The 20165-nt window shown below is 40.3% G+C and overlaps 1 protein-coding gene across 2 annotated transcripts in view; it reads left to right on the top strand.

Moving 5' to 3' along the window:
* wdsub1 (WD repeat, sterile alpha motif and U-box domain containing 1) overlaps positions 1 to 19665 on the top strand; it is a 39155-nt gene extending 19490 nt beyond the window's left edge. For both annotated transcript variants that reach the window (XM_073047370.1, XM_073047371.1), the window contains exons 4-11: positions 1997 to 2086; positions 4616 to 4709; positions 10278 to 10311; positions 10762 to 10802; positions 17084 to 17187; positions 17353 to 17532; positions 18602 to 18742; positions 19326 to 19665. In XM_073047370.1, coding sequence (XP_072903471.1) covers positions 1997 to 2086; positions 4616 to 4709; positions 10278 to 10311; positions 10762 to 10802; positions 17084 to 17187; positions 17353 to 17532; positions 18602 to 18742; positions 19326 to 19507 — 866 coding nt within the window. In that variant the 3' untranslated portion in view covers positions 19508 to 19665. The remainder of the gene's footprint in view (positions 1 to 1996; positions 2087 to 4615; positions 4710 to 10277; positions 10312 to 10761; positions 10803 to 17083; positions 17188 to 17352; positions 17533 to 18601; positions 18743 to 19325) is intronic.
* The last annotated feature ends 500 nt before the right edge of the window (positions 19666 to 20165 follow it).

Below are 20165 nucleotides of genomic sequence, written 5' to 3'. Positions count from 1 at the left end.
CCAAAGTGGATAACCTCACACTTATTCACATTAAACGCCATCTGCCAAGTATCTGCCCACTCACCCAGCCTATCCAAGTCACCCTGAATTCTCCTAACATCTTCATCACATGTCACACTGCCACCCAGCTTAGTATCATCAGCAAATTTGCTGATGTTATTTTCTGTGCCTTCATCCAAATCGTTAACGTAAATGGTAAACAGCTGTGGTCCCAATACCGAGTCCTGTGGCACCCCACTAGTCACCACCTGCCATTCCGAGAAACACCCATTCACCGCTACCCTTTGCTTTCTATCTGCCAACCAGTTTTCTATCCATGTCAATGCCTTCCCCCCGATGCCCTGAGCTTTCATTTTACCCACCAATCTTCTATGTGGGACCTTATCAAATGCCTTCTGAAAATCGAGGTACACTACATCCACTGGATCTCCCCCGTCTAACTTCCTGGTTACATCCTCGAAAAACTCCCAGCAGATTAGTCAAGCATGATTTACCCTTGGTAAATCCATGCTGGCTCGGCCCAATCCTATCACTGCTATCTAGATATGCCACTATTTCATCCTTAATAATGGACTCTAGCATCTTTCCCACCACCGATGTCAGGCTGATAGGTCGATAGTTCTCTGTTTTCTCCCTCCCTCCTTTCTTAAAAAGTGGGATAACATTAGCCATTCTCCAATCCTCAGGAACTGATCCTGAATCTAAGGAACATTGGAAAATGATTACCAATCTGTTTCATTTCCTCTGTTACCCAATGTCCTTGGCCCATCCATACATCTGGGAGATTGCTTGTGTCTTCCTTAGTGAAAACAGATCTAAAGTACTCATTAAATTCTTCTGCCATTTCTCTGTTTCCCATAACAATTTCACCCAATTCATTCTTCAAGGGCCCAACATTGTTCTTAACTATCTTCTTTCTCTTCACATACCTAAAAAAGCTTTTGCTATCTTCCTTTATATTCCTGGCTAGCTTGCGTTCGTACCTCATTTTTTCTCCCCGTATTGTCTTTTTAGTAAATCTGGGAACTACACAGATTTTATGGCATAATTTCTGGGTGTTTGGGCCCATTTAATCACTGAAACTGTAAGGCACTAAAACCATTCACTGGAAACTGGTCAGATTAAAAGAAACAATTGATGACAGAGTTTGTATGTAATTTAAATAGTCTAATAAGTAATAGCTTACCAAGAGTGACTTGCAAATTAAATACACAGCAAAACAATCGCTAGAGGAACTCAGTTGGTCAAGTAGCATCTGTGGAGTGAAAAGGAATTGTCAGTTGAGGTTGAGACCATACATCAGCACTCGATTTTACCCTTAATTCTATCTTGTGATGAGATCTAATCACAAACAAGAGAAAATCTGCAGATGCTAAAAATCCAAGCAACACACACAAAATGCTGGAGGAACTCAGCAGGCCAGGCAGTATCTATGGAGAAGAGTACAGTCGACGTTTTGGGCCAAAACCCTTCAGCCATCCCCATGTATCAGGGCTCCATTTTCCCTGAGTTCAATCCCACCAATGCATCAGGATTCATTTTTCTGCCTTCCACATGGACAAACCCCTCTCCGACTTCCTGGACTGCTCTTCCTTGTGCATCCTCTTCTCCCTGACCTGTCCTGTTTCAGGGTCTCAACCTGATTTACTGGCAGTCCTTATTCCCTTCTCCCCACTCCCAGCCCCACAGATACTATTCAACCCTCTGAGTTCCTTTACCAGTTTGTGTTTTGCCGCAGATTCCAGAAACCGTATTTTGTTGTGTATCAAATACAAAGTTTGCCAATTTTTCAATTGCTTTTAAAATACTCTAAGCATAGTTCAGTCAGAATTTAACATTCAAAATTGAGCTAATTAGATTGATAAAAAATGGCCAGGTTAATGGTTACAGCTACAATCGCATTGTTGATTATAGCAGGTGCATTAATTCACCTCATGTTTTCTTCTGTACAGTTGTCTGCACTGTTGTATTACATAACTTTATTTTGTACTGCTAGGTGACACAGATGGTTCTACATCACAGGGCTTTCTGATGGCTTCTTGTGGTCAGGACAACAAAATAATTTTTTGGATGCTATCATATGCAGGTATCTTAAATAAAACATTCTAAGTGCTCAAACAATCTTTTTTGTGTGTGAAAAACACAGAAAGCTAATATTTTAATCCTTATTTCAAAGGCATGAAATATAAAAGTGTGAAAGTTTTACTTCAGTTGTACAAGACACTGATATGACCACATCTAGAGTTCTGTGTGTCTCCTTACTTAAGATATTTCATTGGAGATGTTCCCAGAGGGTTCTGTAGAATGAGCCAGGATTGAATGGATGGTCTTCCAATGAAAGATTAAACAGACTGAGAACAGTACTAATTAGAGTTTAAAAGAATGTAAGGCCATTTTATTGAAAAAACAAGATTCCTTTTGTCCTGTGTGGGGTAAAAGGTGAGAGAAAGTTTTCTCCTTCATTTCAGAATAAAGAAGCACCCATTTAAACTGAGATTAGGAAGAACTGTTAGCAGCTTGTAAATCTGGAATAGAAACATAGAAAACCTTACAGCACAATACAGACCCTTCAGCCCACAAAGCTGTGCCGAACATGTCCTTACCTGAGAAATTACCTAGGGTTACCCATAGCCCTAATTTTCTGAGCTCCATATACCTGTCCAGGAGTCTCTTAAAAGACCCTATCGTATTCACCTCCACCACCGTTTCCGGCAGCCCATTCCACACACTCACCACTCTCTGCGTAATAAACATCCCTGATACCTCCTCTGTACCTACTTCCAAGCACCTTAAAACTGTGCCCTCTCATGCTAGCCATTTCACCCCTGGGAAAAAGCCTCTGACTATCCACACAATCAGTGCCCCTCATCATCTTTTACACCTCTATCAGGTCACCTTTCATCCTCCGTTGCTCCAAGGAAAAACGGCTGAGTTCACTTAACCTATTCTCATAAGGCATGCTCCCCAATCCAGGCAACATCCTTGTAAATCTCTGCATCCTTTCTGTGGTTTCCACTCCCTTCCTATAGTGAGGCGACCAGAACTGAGCACAGTACTCCAAGTGGGGTCTGACCAGGGTCCTATATAGCTGCAACATTAACTCTCGGCTCCTAAACTCAATCCTACGATTGATGAAGGCCAATGCACTGTATGCTTTCTTAACCACAGAGTCAACCTGTACAACAGCCTCGAGTGTCCTATGGACTCGGACCCCAAGATCCCTCTGATCCTCCACACTGCTAAGTCTTACCATTAATACTATATTCTGTCGTCATATTTGACCTACCAAAGTGAACCACCTCACACTTATGTCATGTGTTGTAATGGCAGAGTCCTTGGGTTATATTTAGGACAGAGATAGATTACTAAACAACAAAGGAATTAAAGGTTATGGGGAAAGGCAGAAAAGTAGACTCTAAAAATGTCAAATCAGCCACAATCCTGTTTGAATGACAGAGTGAGTTTCAGGGTTTCAGTAGTCTTTTCCTGTTTCATTTTACTTTATTTCTCTCTCCTTCCCCTCCCGCTCATGACAAATGACAACCCTTAAAAACACCAACAGTAGGGCCAGTCAGTATTAGCTATCAAGGGTGCAATCATAAACAGCCCCATTGATAAATTAGAGTATGCCTTGTTCATTAAACCACAGCCATTCCACAGTCATGTTGGTGTATTATCTTTGTGCAAGTTTGTTATTATTCTTAGGACAGATAAGGTAATGAGTTCACCTAGAACTTAAAGAGAGAAAATCCTTTTCTGGTAACGTGCATGATCGTGACACATGCCATATGAAATTACAGAATCTAGGGCAGTTAAGATATGATTCACAAATATATTGTTCATTCGGTTCAATCTCCTTTTGATGTACCTTTTTACTAACTTACTCGTTATTTCACCTGTCCAGGGATTTCTCTTATATTTCTGTTCTGCTTCTGGACTCTACCATTGAGGAAATTGACAGATGTAATTGCAATGCTTACTTATTATCACATTAATCTAGCCTTGTTTAAAAGATGAGAAATTAAATATATGATTCCTATTTATTAATTCTGAAGTATTTCAGAGGAATATGGTACAATTCGAATCAAAGCTAATACTTTCTGAGGTTTAATTTATCAACTTAGCTGCACTATTGCTCTTTGGTATTTATTGTTAATTTGTATAGAATGTTAATACTGCTTTGCTAAGAATTGGGAACATGATCAAAAACTGAATCTTGCAACAGTTGAAAGAATAACAATGTTAGAAAATTATTAAATGTCTTTTGTGCCATCAGTTGTCATGTATTATAACACATCTATACAAAGATGAAAGCATTCAGGTCAGGAACAAAAATCATTCCTCTTCTCATATGTGAGACTTTGAGGCCTCCTTCATTACACAACAGATAAAACAAGAATTATTTAACCAGAGGAGTCTAGAATGCAAGACACTGCTGATTATTAGATGAAGGTGGTTGGAAGAAGACCCATATGAAGCATTAAGTTTGTCTTTTGCTTCTCTTTTACCCTCTGATCAACCTTCTGTGTGTATTTTTTTGAAAGTGATGTTACTGGTGCAAAATAAATGGCAAGATATTCATTGTCTGAACCTTCATGTTATTTTACATTAATAGGTTGTGAACTTAAAATGAAATACTCATTAAACCATCATACGGCTCCTGTTCTTTCATGTTGTTTTTCACCTGATGGACATTTATTGGTATCTGGGTGAGTATGATGTATGCATTCTTTCCATTTGTGGAGTTCTGGTTAGCTTGAATATGTTTAATAAGAATAACAGAAGTGATTTAAATTGTTAGAAGCTGTTGAGACTAATATCAGTTTAGAGCTTAACATCCCTCTCAATTTTTCAGTAAGTTACAGGTGTAATTTTTGGCTGTGTTTATTTACGCTGTGTCTTTACACTGTTGGTGATGTCACATTGAGATTTCATTGAGAACATCCATTCCACGCTCTTTCAGCTCTGAAATTTCTTGTAGTCATAACCAAATATCACAGAAGATTATAAGCATCTGTACTTTGTAGCTTACAAAGGTTGGTTCAACTGATAATTGTATTTACTGACTTCTTTAGCTTTTGGATTACCCAACCTTAGTTTTGCAGGAATTCTTTTAAAAAAAACTTGCATAGATATGCTGTGTCAGAATGACTTAGTGATTACAGAGCCTCAGCTGCTAGCTCTTGTGTGTAAAGGGTGCGGCTGTGAAGAACTCTCTGAGATTGCAATTTTAAGAAGTGAAACAAAGCTCCATAATGCATTATAGTAGACTGTTTTTCAAAGCAAACTTCCAAAGAGGAGAAGCATTGGTGTTTAGGTCATATGATAACATCAGAAATTAGTTCAAAGATTCTTTTAAAAAGCAGAGTAAAGCATGCACAACAGAGCACTTTGGGAGCCTTCAGGTTCGTTGATGACATAGGCACAGAGTATGGGTGCTGTGAAAAGTATCTTTATGTAGCAGCAACACAGTACATTACAAGGTGAGGACAAACAGTAATATATACTTAAGTTGACATAAGCTATGCATAATTTATCCAAGTGCAAAATAACAAAATCAACATAACATTAGTGCAATATTGAAAGAGAGAAAAAATAAATATATTTCTAGGTACACACACAAAATGCTGGTGGAACGCAGCAGGCCAGGCAGCATCTATTGGAAGAAGTACAGTCGAAGTTTCGGGCCGAGATCCTTAGTCAGGACTAACTGAAAGAAGAGATAGTAAGAGATTTGAAAGTGGGAGGGGGAGGGGGAGATCCAAAATGATGGGAGAAGACAGGTGGGGGAGGGATGAAGCTAAGAGCTGGAAAGTTGATTGGCAAAAGGGATACAAGACTAGAGAAGGGAGAGGATCATGGGATGGGAGGCCTGGGGCAAAAGAAAGGGGGAGGGGAGCACCAGAGGAAGATGGAGAACAGGCAAGGAGTGATTGTGAGAGGGACGGAGAGAGAAAAAAGAGAGGGGGAAAAAGGGAAGGATAATAATTAAGGGAAGGGGTAAGAAGGGGAGGAGGGGCATTAATGGAAGTTAGAGAAATCGATGTTCATGCCATCAGGTTGGAGGCTACCCAGACGGAATATAAGGTGGTGTTCCTCCAACCTGAGTGTGGTTTCATCTTGACAGAAAGAGGAGGCCATGGATTGACATATCTTCAGTGGTGGGCAGAGCTGTAGCTTTGTGCATTCCTATGCACTTGAATTTGAACACCAAGCCATGATTCAACCAGTCAGAATGCCTTTCACTTTTTATCTGTAGAAATTTGGCAAATTTACAAAATTGGCTTGGCTATAGATGATGGATGGTAATGAAGGTTTTTTTTTTCTTTTTTTGTGAACAGTGGTGTTCTGCAGGAATCAGTGTTAGTATCTCTATAGTTTGTGATATAGATGATTTGGATAGAAAAAATGGTGGGCTGATTAGTGAATTTGTATAGATAGTGAATTAGGTTGTCTGCAGGATGTAGATACAGGATAGAGATTAGATGGAAACATGGACAGAGTAGACCCTTAGGAGCACTGATACACAGAGGGGATTTCGGGGTGCAACTTTGTAGCTCCCAGAAAGTGGCTAAACAATTGGATAGGGTGGTAAAGAAAATGTGGAGCATATTTCCCTTCATTGGTTAGAACATTAAATATCAAAATTGTCGGTCAGATTGCATCTGTATAAATCTTCAGTGAGACCATCATTGTGTGCAGTTTTGGTCGGCGCGATACAGGAGGGGTGTGCAAGGTTTGTAATGGAATATTATTGTCACATTTACTGAGGTACCATAAAAAAAACTTGTCTTGCATACTGTTCGTACAGATCAAATCATTAGGTAGACAACAATATGCAATAACATAGGTAGATTGTGAAGTTAAGAATACATCTTATTGTACTAGGAAACCACTCAGTAGTCTTCTAACAGTGGGACAGAAGCTGTTCTTGAGCCTTTTGGTACATGCTTTCAGTCTTTTGTATCTTCTGCCCAATGAAGAAGAGATGTGAATGTTCAGGGTGGGTGTGTCTTTGATGATGCTGACTACTGAGATACCAATATATATGGAGACCATGGGCCGAGGGTGGGGTGGGGAAGGGAGCTGGTAGGAGGCTGGTTTCCATGATGTGCTGAGCTATATCCACAACTCTGCAGTTTCTTACCATGCAGAGGTAATAAAAATTGTTAAGGGTCGACAAGGACATAACAAGATTTTTTAGCCTCCTGAGGAAACAGAAGAGTTGGTGAGCTGTCTTGGCCATGATGTCTATATTGTTAGACCTGGACAGCCTTTTGATGATGTTCACTCCACGAACTGAAAATTTCAACCCTCTCAACTTCAACATCACTGATGAGGTCAGGAGTATGTGCACTGCTCCCTTCCTAAAGTCAATGGCCAGGCTGTTTTGCTGATACTGAGGGGAAGATTGTTGTCATGTCATCATATTACTAAGGTCTTCATATCCTCCCTGTACTCCAACTCATCATTACTTGAGATACAGCCAACTATGGGAATTTGAATGGATAGTGTGGATTGTTAGAGCAGAATTTGATCACACAGTCATGAGTGTACAGTGAGTGGACTAGGGGTTTGACTACACAGCCTTGTGGAGCACCAGTGGTTAACAAACCATGGCGGAGCTGTTGCTGCCTATCTTTACTGATTGCAGTCTATTGGTCAGGAAGTAGAGGATCAGAAGATGTTCACCAGGACACACACAAAATGCTGGTAGAACACAGCAGGCCAGGTAGCATCTATAGGGAGAAGCGCCGTCAACGTTTCGGGCCGAGAAATGTCGATGGTGCTTCTCCCTATAGATGCTACCTGGCCTGCTGTGTTCTACCAGCATTTTGTGTGTGTTGTTGTTTGAATTTCCAGCATCTGCAGATTTCCTCGTTTTACTCTTTATGTTCACCAGGATGTTGCTTAGATTTGAGGGCATTAGTCATAAGGAGTGTTTGGACAAACTTGGATTGTTTTGTCTGGAGGTTAAGAGATGACCTGAACCCAGGATGAAAATGCCAAATACAAGAGGATGTAAGTTTAATGTGAAAGGGGGAAGATTTAAAGGAAATGTGTGAGACAGCTCTTTTTACAGTGCTAGGTGCCTGGACCATGCTGCTAGGGAAAGTGGTAGAAACAAATACAATAGCGATGCTGAGAGAGTACTTAGAGAGGAGTGGACAAGCTTGGAATGGAAGTATATAGACAATGTGCTGGGCTAATGGGATTTGTTTGTTGCCATTTGGTAGGCACAGACACCATAGGTCAAAAATCTGATTCGCCCTTCCTTGTGAATCAACAGAAACATCATTAATGTCAAAGTTGAACACTGACCTGCACCAGTCCTGTAATCCAGTTCCTTTGCAAAAATATATTCTTCTATTTGCGACAATCCTAATCATTCATCATTTAATCCTCTTTTTAAGTATTCACAAAGAAGTGAATCCAGAACTGGAGGAACATGTAATTGAAGTTGGAGAGTTTATGCTAAGACTAGATGGGGAAGGTTTCAAATCTAGAAGATGCAAATTCAGAAGGTGTCGCCTGAGTAAATAATACAGGAATATGGGCTGGTGTGAAGTAAATGGTAAATAAATATGAAATTATTAAACCTTTGCAATGGAAGGAACCATCTGAGAAACAGTTTTTAAGATGGAACATTACAGGCAGAAGGGATGTGATGTTTTTAGTTGTTCCATCAGCAGAAGTATATCATTGTTTTATATGGAAACAGGAAGCACTTGTAGTTTATATATTGGTTGCAGAAAATTGCATAAGGGTAAGTGTGGCAAAACTGATTATTTTTAAACTTTAATGGGGTGGGAAAATAGTGCAGATGAAGGTGGGGTAGGAGATGGAATGGTAGAGCTAATAGATCTTTAACCAACACACGCAAAATGCTGGAGGAACTCAGCAGGCCAGGCAGTATCAATGAAAAAGAGTACAGTCGCTGTTTTGAGACCCAGGATCTCAGCCGAAAACGTCGACTGTACTCTTTTCCATAGCTGCTACCTGACCTGCTGAGTTTCTTGGATTTCCAGCATCTGCAGATTTTCTCGTTTGTGATTAGATCATGAATTCATTTTTTTGTGGAAAATTTTTCCAAATAAATTTTGTGATTTTTAAATATTTTAAATAAAGATGCATAGTCATTGGATTGTTATGGCTATTTGACCCATTTGAATCTTTACTGGTCCCTATGATTGCAATACATTAAATTCCATTACCTTTCTTCTATCCCAAAGCATTGAAAATCATCAACTCCCAAGTATCCATGTTGTATCATTTTGAAAGACCTAATTGCTTCCAGTATTCTTAAAGGCTGAGAGTTCTAGACCACAACTTCCCCATTTTGTTTAAATTTTAAATTTCACATTTCACATCCATTTTGGGTGTTTCATGAAGACTTTAAGTGTGTGTCTTGTCCTTGAACAGCTTCCCTCTATTCACAGTCACTTAAAATGCTGCTATATCAGAGATCTCTGAACCTTCTTTGCTTGGAAGAACGGTCCAGTTTTCTCCAATTTAACCTTGTAACTCAAGTTTTTCATCCTTGGGATCATTTGTTAAGTCCTTTCTGTAGAAGTCTCTTAATTTCTTCCTAAAATTAGGTGTCCTGAATTGGATGCAGTACTTAGTTGCCGCCTAATCAATGTTTTATACAGGTTCTAAGTAACTTCCAGGAATTTGTACTTTATTCCTCTGATAAAAATTCTTCAATCACTTGTTATAAACCAATATACCTGTCACTTACAAGAACTTACACCATTGCAAATCCAGCCTGCCCCAACCACCCCACACCAGCACAATGTTGAGGACTGTGCCATTTGCCCTATGTTGACTCACGTTATTCTTTCTGCCAAAGTGCATCACTTCACAGAGTCATGATGGAAAAGGTATCACTAAAATATTGTTGTGTGGCCCTTTTGTGTTACGGTTAATGTCCATGTGAGAATGCACTTCACATTTACCCATCTCATTTCCAATTTCCTTTTAAGTGTTTTGTTTTCATACATGTTTCATATCCTGAATGTTGACATTGTTCTTGTGTCATTCACTAATACTGAAAACAGTTGCAAAGCTTCAATGGATAACGTCTGCTGTATACTGCCTAGCCAGTGCATGCTACAAATAAAAAAGTAACCAGGATTTCATCTGTGTAACAATACAAGCTATGAAATAAATATATCTAAGTGAAACTGATGTTGCTTTAGCACAACACGAATTGGTGCAATGTATTTTTTTGAAAATTTTCAAGTTCCAGCTTTTAATGCTTTTTTTCTTTAAAGGTCTGTTGACAAGTCTATTATAATTTGGGATTCTGTAAGTACTGTATGTACAAAAATCAGCTTTAGCTAATTGAAAATGTCACATTGATGTATTCAGAAGTATCTGAAATGCTGATATAAAATATCTTTTCATATTTCCAGCATTAGTAGTTATTTTGGTATGAGTAGTAGAAAGTGTTGGCAATACCAGCATGTTAGTTTTCAAAATTACCGAGTATGTTCAGGTTTTATTTTAATAAGAGATTCTACTTTATTCTATTCATATCCTCAGCTGTATTTTTGTAGCCCATAGTAGTAGCAAATTCATGAGAAAACCAATGAGAAATTTTTAATTCTGTTTACATAACATTTTTCAGTGCACTGTGTTTTAGTACTTGCTACTTGATTTTTGCATGAATCCATGCTGTAAGAACATGATAATTTGTGTTAAGTAAGTGTAAGATGTATTGTTTTTAAAAAAGATCACTCATCTACTTTTCTGCAGATTAACGGGGTCCCTCTTCACATACTGACACAACATAAACGGTATGTTGAACAATTTTCTCTCTTTTGTTCAGAAATGGGACAGCAGCCTCTAAAAATTTAAGACTCTTCACTTAGTAATTCTAATGGCTACTTTCTTTTAATGTAATTTGTTATATGGGTGGGACTGAGATTTCTTCCCAACCAAATAAGAGGGATATATTGTCCATTTATTATAAATTGAGTGTTAGAATTATATGAAGGAAAAAAAATGCTGCCCCTGCCCTACCTTCCATCTCTGACAAGACGAAGGGTGTGTTGTACATGGGCCTTGTTGATGTTATCCACTCCAAAACAAAGATACTGAAAGTGAGAAATAGTTCACCATAAACTAATCTGCAAATATACAAAGCAATGATTCTGGAGAAGCCAAATTGATACCTTGGGGAAGAAGGTAATTGATATATTTTTAGGTATAAATTACAGCTGGCCAGATGGACTGAAAAAAAATCAGCGTCCTGAGCTGTGTATATTTCAATGCACAAAGCGTCGTAGTAAAGGCAGATGAGCTCAGGGCATGGATCAACACCTGGAATAATGATATTGTAGCCATTAGTGAGACTTGGTTGCAGGACTGGCACCACATAATGCTGGGGTTCTGTTTTTTTTAAAGATGTGACAGAGTGGGAGGGATTGGAGGAGGAAGTGTGGCGATACTAGTCAGGGAAATTGTCATGGCAGTGCTCAGTCAGGATAGACTGGATAACTCATCTAGTAAGGCTTTATGGGTGGAATTGAGGAATAAGAAAGGTATGAGCATTGTGCGTGGCCTATCAGTGGCATCAACAGAACTCTACCAAGAGGGATTTCTCACAGGTCGGCAGCGGTTATTTAAAAAGGGAGCATCAAGAGCATTTTTCCATTGTGTGTGGCCTATCAGTGGCATCAGCAGAGCTCTACAAACTAAATAAAAGCACAGAAGGGATAAGCGGAGTGGCCGTTGATGGAAATAGACCAGTGGTGAGGGTAGAAGCGACAGACTTTGGCTCAGAAGATGCTTTGGCTCTATGTAAAGCGTCTACTAAGGTTTCCTTTTGGATTTTTTTTCCATCTCTTACTGTACCATTTAAATGGCTGGGGTGTGCTCTTCGTGCCGGATGTTGGAGAACTGGGAGATCTGAGGTCTCCAAGGGAACTACATCTGTGTGAAGTGCATCTGGCTGCAGCTCCTTGAAGACCGTGTTAGGGTTCTGGAGCAGCAAGTGGTTGACCTTCGGCTTGTACGGGAGAGTGAGGATATAATTGATCAAAGTTGCAGGGAAGTTGTCATTCCAAAGTTGCAGGGGGCGAGTAGCAGGGTGACCATCAGGAGAAATGGAAATAGGCAGTTAGAGCAGAGCACCTGTGGCCAATCCTCTCAGAAACAAGTATACCACTTTGGATGGGTCCGTAGTACAGAAGGGAAAGAGGGAGAAGAAGGGAGTGGTGGTGATAGGGGACTCAATAGTGAGGGGAACAGACTGGAGATTCTGTGGATGTGAACGGGACATCCAGATGGTATGTTGCCTCCCAGGTGCCAGGGTCAGGGATGTCTCAGATCATGTCCACAACATTTTGGAGAGGGAGGGTGAGCAGCCAGATGTCTTGGTACATATTGTTACCAATGACATAGGAAGGGAAAATAATGAGGTCCTGAGTTTAGAGAGCTAGGTAGAAAGCTGGAGGAAGTCAGCAGTTTGGGCAGCATCCGTGGAAATGAACAGTCAACGTTTCGGGCTGAGACTCTTCGTCTTGGCCCAAAACATTGACTGTTCATTTCCACGGATGCTGCCCGACCTGCTGAGTTCCTCCAGTGTGTTGTGCGTGTTGCTTTGACCCCTGCATCTGCAGAGTATTTTGTGTTTAGGTAGAAAGCTGAGAAGCAGGACCTCCTGGTTAGTGATTTCTGGATTACTACCTGTGCCATGCACCAGTGAGGGAAGAAACAGGATGATTTGGCAGATAAATGCGTGGCTGAGAAGCTGGTGCAGGGGGCAGGGCTTCAGGTTCTTGGATCATTGGGATCTCTTCTGGGGGAGGTATGACCTGTTCAAAAGTGACGGGTTGCACCTGAACCCAAGGGGGACCAATATTCTCGCAGTCAGATTTGTTAGAGCTGTTGGGGAGAGTTTAAGTTAACATGGCAGGGGAGTGGGAGCCAGAGTGAATCAGGAAAGGACAGATGGTAAAAAAAGTAAAGACAGTGTGCAGTCAGATTGTCAAGAAGGGCAGGCAGGTGATGGGACTTAGTTGCAGCCAACAGGCTGAGCATCAAATCATTAGGGATGCAGAGTCAGAAAGGACAGCAAGTGCGGTACTCAATGTGTTGTATCTAAATGCACATAGTATAAGAAATAAGGTGGATGATCTTGTTGTAATATTACAGATTGCCAGGTATCATGTTGTGGCTATCACTGTATCATGGTTTAAGGATGGTTATAGTTGGCAGCATACCATCTGGGTGTCCCTAGGTTACACGATATATTTGAGAGATGGGAAGGTAGGCAGAGGGGGTGGTGTGGCTATACTGGGGAAAAAAAATGGCATCAGATCAGTAGAAAGATGTGACATAGGATCAGAAGATGTTGAATCCTTGTGGGCTGAGCTAAGAAACTGCAAGGGTAAAAGGACATTGATGGCAGTTTTATACAGGCTTCCCAACAGTGGCTGGGAGGTGGTCCATAGATTGCAACAGGAAATAGAAAAGGCGAGTCAAAAGGGCAATGTTATGGTGGTCATGGGAGATTTTAACATGCAGGTCAATTGGGAAAATCAGGCTGGTAATAGATCTCAAGAGAGTGAGTTTGTTAAATGCCTTAGAGATGGCTTTTCAGAGCAGTTTGTGTTGAGCCTACTATGGGATCAGCTATACTGGATTGGGTGTTATGTAATGAACTAGAGGCGATTAGGGAGCTTAAGGTAAAAGAACCCTTAGGAACCAGTGATCACAATATGATTGTGTTCAACTTGAAATTTGATAGGGAGAAAGTAAAGTCTGATGTAGCAGTATTTCAGTGGTGTAAGGGAAATTACAGTGGTATGAGAGAGGAGTAAATTGGAAGAAGCTGTTGGCAGGGTTATCAGCAGAGCAGCAATGGTGTGCATTTCTGGGAAAAATGCAGGACACGTGCATTCCAAAACTGAAGGAATACTCAAATGGTAAAACAGTACAACCGTGGCTGACAAGGGAAGTCAAAGCTATTATAAAAGCAAAAGAGAGGGCAGCAACAAAGCAGAAATTAGTGGGAAGATAGAAGATTGGGAAGTTTTTATAAACTACAGCGAGCAACGACAAAATCATTAGAAGGAAAAAGATGAATTATGAAATCAAGTTGGCAAATAATATCAAAGTGGATAGTAAAGATTTTTCAAGTATGTTAAAAATAAAAGAAATGAGAGTGGATATAGGACCACTAGAAAATGAGACTGGGGAAGTAGTAACAGGGGACGAGATGGCTGATGAACTAAATGAGTACTTTTGCGTCAGTCTTCACTGTGGACGATACTAGCAGTAAGCCTGATGTTGTAGTGTGTGAAGGAAGAGAAGTGGGTGCAGTTACTGTTACAAGAGAAAAGGTGCTCAAAAATCTGGAAGACCTGAAGGTACATAAGTAACCTGGACCAGAGGAACTGCACCCTCGGGTTCTGAAAGAAGTAGCGTTAGAGGTTGTGGTGGCATTAGAAATGATCTTTCAAAAATCATTGGACTCAGGCATGCTGCCAGAGGACTGGAAATTTTGTAAATGTTACTCCACTTTAAGAAGGGAGGCAGCAGAAAGGAAATTATAGACCAGTTAGCCTGACCTCAGTGGTTGGGAAGATGTTGTAGTCAGTTGCTCAGGATGAGGTGATGAAGACACAAGACAATATAGTTCAAAGTCAGCATGGTTTCCTTCAGGGAAAATCCTGTCTGACGAATCTGTTGGAATTCTCTGAGGAGATTACAAGTAGGATAGATAAAGGGGATGCAGTGGATGTTGTATATTTGGAATTTCAGAAGGCCTTTGACGAGGTGCCACACATGAGGCCGCTTACCAAGTTAAGAGCCCATGGTATTACAAAAAAGTTACTAACATGGTTAGAACATTGGCTGATTGGTAAGAGGCAGCAAGTGGGAATAAAAGGATCCTTGTTTGGTTGACTGCCAGTGACTAGTGGTGTTCCGCAGGGTTGGTGTTGGGACCACTTCTTTTTATGCTATATATAAATGATTTAGATGATGGAATAGATGGCTTTGTTGCCAAGTCTGCAGATGATATGAAGATTGGTGGAGGGGCAGGTATTGTTGAGAAAACAGGATGCGGAAGGACTTAGACAGATTTAAGAGAATGGGCAAGAAAGTGACAAATGAAATTCAATGTTGGAAAATTGAGTCATGCACGTAGGTAGTAGAAATAAATGTACAAACTATTTTCTAAATGGGGGGAAAATCCAGCAATCTGAGATGTAGTGGGGCTTGGGAATCCTTGTACAGAACACCCTGAAGGTTAACTTGCAGGTTGAGAGGCAGGCAAATACCATGTTAGCATTCATTTCAAGACGTCTAGAATACATGATCAAAGATATGATGCTGAGACTTTATAAGGCACTGGTGAGGCCTCACCTTGAGTACTGTGAACAGTCTTGGGCCCCTCATCTTAGAAAAGATATGCTGGCATTGGAGAGGGTCCAGAAGAGGTTCACAAGGATGATTCTAGGAATGAAAGGGTTATCATATGAGGAACATTTGATGGCTCTGGATCTGTACTCGCTGGAATTCAGAAGGATGAGGCAGGATCTCATTGAAACCTTTTGAATGTTGAAAGGCCTAGACAGAGTAGATGTGGAGAGTCCAGCACAAGAGGGCATAGCCTCAGGATAGATGGACACCCTTTCAAAACAGTGATGCGGAGAAATTTATTTAGCCAAAGGGTGGTGAATTGTGTAATTTGTTGCCACATGCAGCTGTGGAGGCCAGGTCATTGGGTGTATTTAAGGGAGAGATTGATAGGTTCTTGATTGGACATGACATTCAAGGTTACAGGGAGAAGGCTGGGACTGGGGTTGAAGAAGAGATAGAAAAACAGTATCAGCTATGATTGAATGGTGGAGCGGACTCGATGGGACAGATGACCCCTAATTCTGCTCCTGTGTCTTATAGCCTTATGTTAATGCGGCTATATTATAGACCACCCAACAGTAAGCAGGATATAGAGGAACAAATTTGTAGAGTGATTGCAAACTATTACAGGAAACGTAAGGTTGTTGTAGTTCGGCATGGACTAGAAGGGCCGAGATGGCCTGTTTCCGTGCTGTAATTGTTATATGGTTATAGGAGGTCATTTTAACTTCACACATACTGACTGGGTCACCTATACTGTGAAAAGACTAGATAGGATGGAATTTGCCAAATGTGTCCAGGAAGGCTTCTTGAATCAGTACATATAAGTCCCGACGAGACAGCATGCAACACTTGAGCTGCTATTAGGGAATGAGACAGGGCAGGTGACAGAAGTTTGTGTATGGGGAACACTTTGCATCTGTGATCACAATGCCATTAGTTTCATAGTAAATATGGGAAAAGATAGGTGTGGTCTGTGGTTTGAGATTCTAAATTGGAGAAAGGTCAATTTTGAAGGTATCAGAAAGGATCTGGCAAGTGTGGAATGGGACAGGCTGTTTTCTGGCAAAGGTGTCCTTGGTAAGAATGTTGGTGGGACTGGAGGACCTGAGTTATGGGAGAGATTGAATAGATTAGAATGTATTCCTTGGTACATAGAAGATTAAGGAGAGATATGAAAGAAATATACAAAATTATGAGGGGTGTAGATAGGGTAAATGCAAGCAGGTTCCCCCCCCCCCCCACTGAGGTTGGGTGGGTCCACAACTAAAAGTCATGGGTTAAGGGTGAAAGGTAAAAATAATCGAAGGGGAACTTGAGGGAAAACTTCATTCAGAGGAAAGTGAGTGTGCAACAAGATGCCAGCACGTTCAATTTCAAAATTTAAGTTTGGATAGGTACATGGATGGTAGGGGTATGGAGGGCTATGGTCCCGGTGCAGGTCATGGGAGTGGGCAGCTTAAATGGTTCAGGATGGACTAGGTGGGCCAGAGGGCCTCTTTCAGTGCTGTATTTTTCTCTGACTCTATGCATCATATTAATTCATTTTATTAAAATAATGACTTAACTTCCAAGATCTTAAGGAGAGTTTATTTAACTTTAGTGGTACACAACGTAGCTGAATGCTTAAAAATTGTCATTAAATTTGCTATCATGTTGACTTCATAAAGCTGAAATTTATAGCTAAGCCTGATAACTCTCTCAGGTATGTGACAGCTTGTGCATTTGCACATGATCTTCCCTTGATTGCTACTGGTTCTATGGACAAAACAGTGAATGTTTGGAGAATTGGATTAAGAAAATCATCTGGTAAGCACTTACCTTTAAGAACTGAATTTTACGTAGATGTTAAGCACTTACTACTTGGATCATTTGCAAGTTGTACCAAAAGAGAACATCACTGTTACTGAGTTATTAAATCTGAGCAGAGGCGTTAAGGTTCTAAATTATTGTCTTAAATATTCTTTTTTGAAGATGATCATCCATCAACAAAAATTAGACATTCCGTTCAGCACTGGTCAGAAGATGACGTCTGTTCTTGGCTGTCAGCAGAGGAACTACACGAATTAGTGGTTGTTTTCAAGTCTAACAATATTGATGGCCAGGAACTGCTGAATCTTACAGAAAAAAACCTTGTGTCTGATTTAAATATAGGTAAGAATTTAAAAGAGCAATACTTTAAAACATTCTCTGAATTTCAGTGTTTCTAATTAATTGTGTGGAGGAGCAGAGGGATCTGGCTGTACATGTCCACAGATCCCTGAAAGTTGCCTCACAGGTAGATAGGGTAGCTAAGAAAGCTTATGGGGTGTTAGCTTTCATAAGTCAAGGGATAGAGTTTAAGAGACGCAATGTAGTGATGCAGCTCTATAAAACTCTAGTTAGGCCACACTTGGAGTACTGTGTCCAGTTCCGGTTGCCTCACTATAGGAAGGATGTGGAAGCTTTAGAAAGGGTATAGAGGAGATTTACCAAGATGCTGCCTGGTTTAGAGAGTATGTATTATGATCAGAGATTAAGGGAACTAGGGCTTTACTCTTTGGAGAGAAGGAGGATGAGAGGAGACATGATAGAGGTGTACAAGATATTAAGAGGAATAGACAGAGTGGACAGCCAGTGCCTCTTCCCCAGGGCACCACTGCTCAGTACAAGAGGACATGGCTTTAAGGTAAGGGGAGGGAAGTTCAAGGGGGATATTAGAGGAAGGTTTTTCACTCAGAGAGTGGTTGGTGCGTGGAATGCACTGCCTGAGTCAGTGGTGGAGGCAGATACACTTAGTGAAGTTTAAGAGGCTACTAGACAGGTAATGGAGGAATTTAAGGTGGGGGGTTATATGGGAGGCAGGGTTTGAGAGTTGGCACAACACTGTGGGCCGAAGGACCTGTAATGTGTTGTACTGTTCTATGTAATTCAGCATGAAAACATATTCAATAAATTTATTGATAAATAGGTTAAATATTTTCTAAAGCTGCTCAAGGGGTATAAATAATACCTTAGCATAACCTGAAATCTGTTGGCAGTGGGTGATTTTAAAAAAAGCTTGTGTTTGAAGAGCAGTGGAAATGAAGATGGAGGTCAAAGTTGGACTCCAGCTCGGAAGATTAATGTATAATGTTTTTATGTAGATTTTCAGAAAATGGCATTAAATCTAAATGTAATTATACAATCACCGCACAAAAAAAATCTTACTTTGAAAGGTTTGCTGCAATTCTGTATTTTGCAGAATCGCTTGGACTGCGTAATAAAGCAATGCGAAAAATTGAAGAACTAAAATCAAAGATGGAATCTACTTGTGTTGGTGTACCAGATGAATTTCTCTGTCCAATATCTAGAGAGGTTATGACCGATCCAGTGATTGCTGCAGGTACATAAATTAGCATAACTAAATATTGGGGGGAAGGCATGAGGGAGGAAAGGGGAATGATAATGAGTCGGGGAGGCAGGGAAGGTGCAGGGATGTGAGTGAGCAAGGCAGGGGATGAAAGGAGGGACAGAGAGGTGGAAGGAGTGAGGGAAGAGGGGAGCTAAAGGGAGAGGGAGCATGCATGAGAGGTGGAGTGAAGGAGAGCAAGGGCGAAAAGGGAGGATACGGAAAGGATGGTGTGGAGGAGAGTAAAATGGTGGGAGAGTAGAGGAGAGTGGGAAGGCCAAGAGGGGTTGTGAAGGAAAAGGAGAGGCAAAGAGGGAGTGGGGGAAATGGTGAAAGGGAGAGAGTCAGTCACGAGCACTTTAAGAATCTTTGTTTTCCTTTCTGCAGGGTTTGGGTGCTGCATTGTTAGTAATGGTTACAAATGAATTGTATTTCCAGAAGCAAAATGTCTGTTACTCAAGATATCCTAATAATGTTTAATTATACATAGCATATTCAGGTAGTATGAGGGGATCCTATGTTCCAAAAAATTATTTTGCATGCACAGAAACTTCAAAAAAATCTTTTCATATGATAGATGGCTATTCGTATGAGAGAGAAGCCATTGAAAACTGGATTAATACTAAAAAGCGTACAAGTCCTATGACAAATATCCCTTTGGAGTCTACATTAATAACGCCCAACAGGACACTTAAAATGGCCATTGATCGCTGGATAGATGCCCAACAAGTCCTACAAACGACAGTGCAACAAAAATAACATTGGTAACACTGCATTCTTATATCCTTACTTTATGAACTAATGAGTAATGGAAATAATCTTGTACAGAAAAATTGTTTCATTTCTTTTATAATTTAAAACTGATTAAATGTTAACATGTGTCAATAATGAATAATTTAATAAAGGGGTTAAAATTCTCTATTGTCCCAAGCAGTTATTGGAATTGGTTTATTATTGTCACATGTACCGATGTACAGTGAAATGGTTGTCTTGCACGTTGTTCATACAGATCTATTCATTACACAGTACAGTGAGGTAGTACAAGGTGAAACAATCACAAAATGCAAAAAAGTTCACCTTATCATACTAGGGAACCATTCACTAGACTTGCAACAGCAGTTTATGTCCTTCAAGTGGTACGTACTTAATTGGACATATTGCAGAACTGATTTATGCTGTTTTTAGGAATAAGTCAACCCATCTTTATGTATTGCTGGATAACACATTTCATAACATGTCAATAACAAATCTGATTTACAACAAATAGAATCTCAACAAGGACACACAGAGTAAGGCTTAACTACAATATTAACAAACATCAGTCATTGAATACCTTTGCCACAACCTGGTTAGGAAGCTCAAATGAACAATTTCCTGCTACCCTAACCTCGAGTTCATTCAGGTGAAATCATTTCGG

This window comes from Hemitrygon akajei, chromosome 5, assembly GCF_048418815.1.
Source record: "Hemitrygon akajei chromosome 5, sHemAka1.3, whole genome shotgun sequence".
Classification (NCBI taxonomy): Eukaryota; Metazoa; Chordata; class Chondrichthyes; order Myliobatiformes; family Dasyatidae; genus Hemitrygon; species Hemitrygon akajei.
The sequence above is the reverse complement of the archived record's forward strand: the minus strand, read 5'-3'. Positions and strand labels throughout refer to the sequence as shown.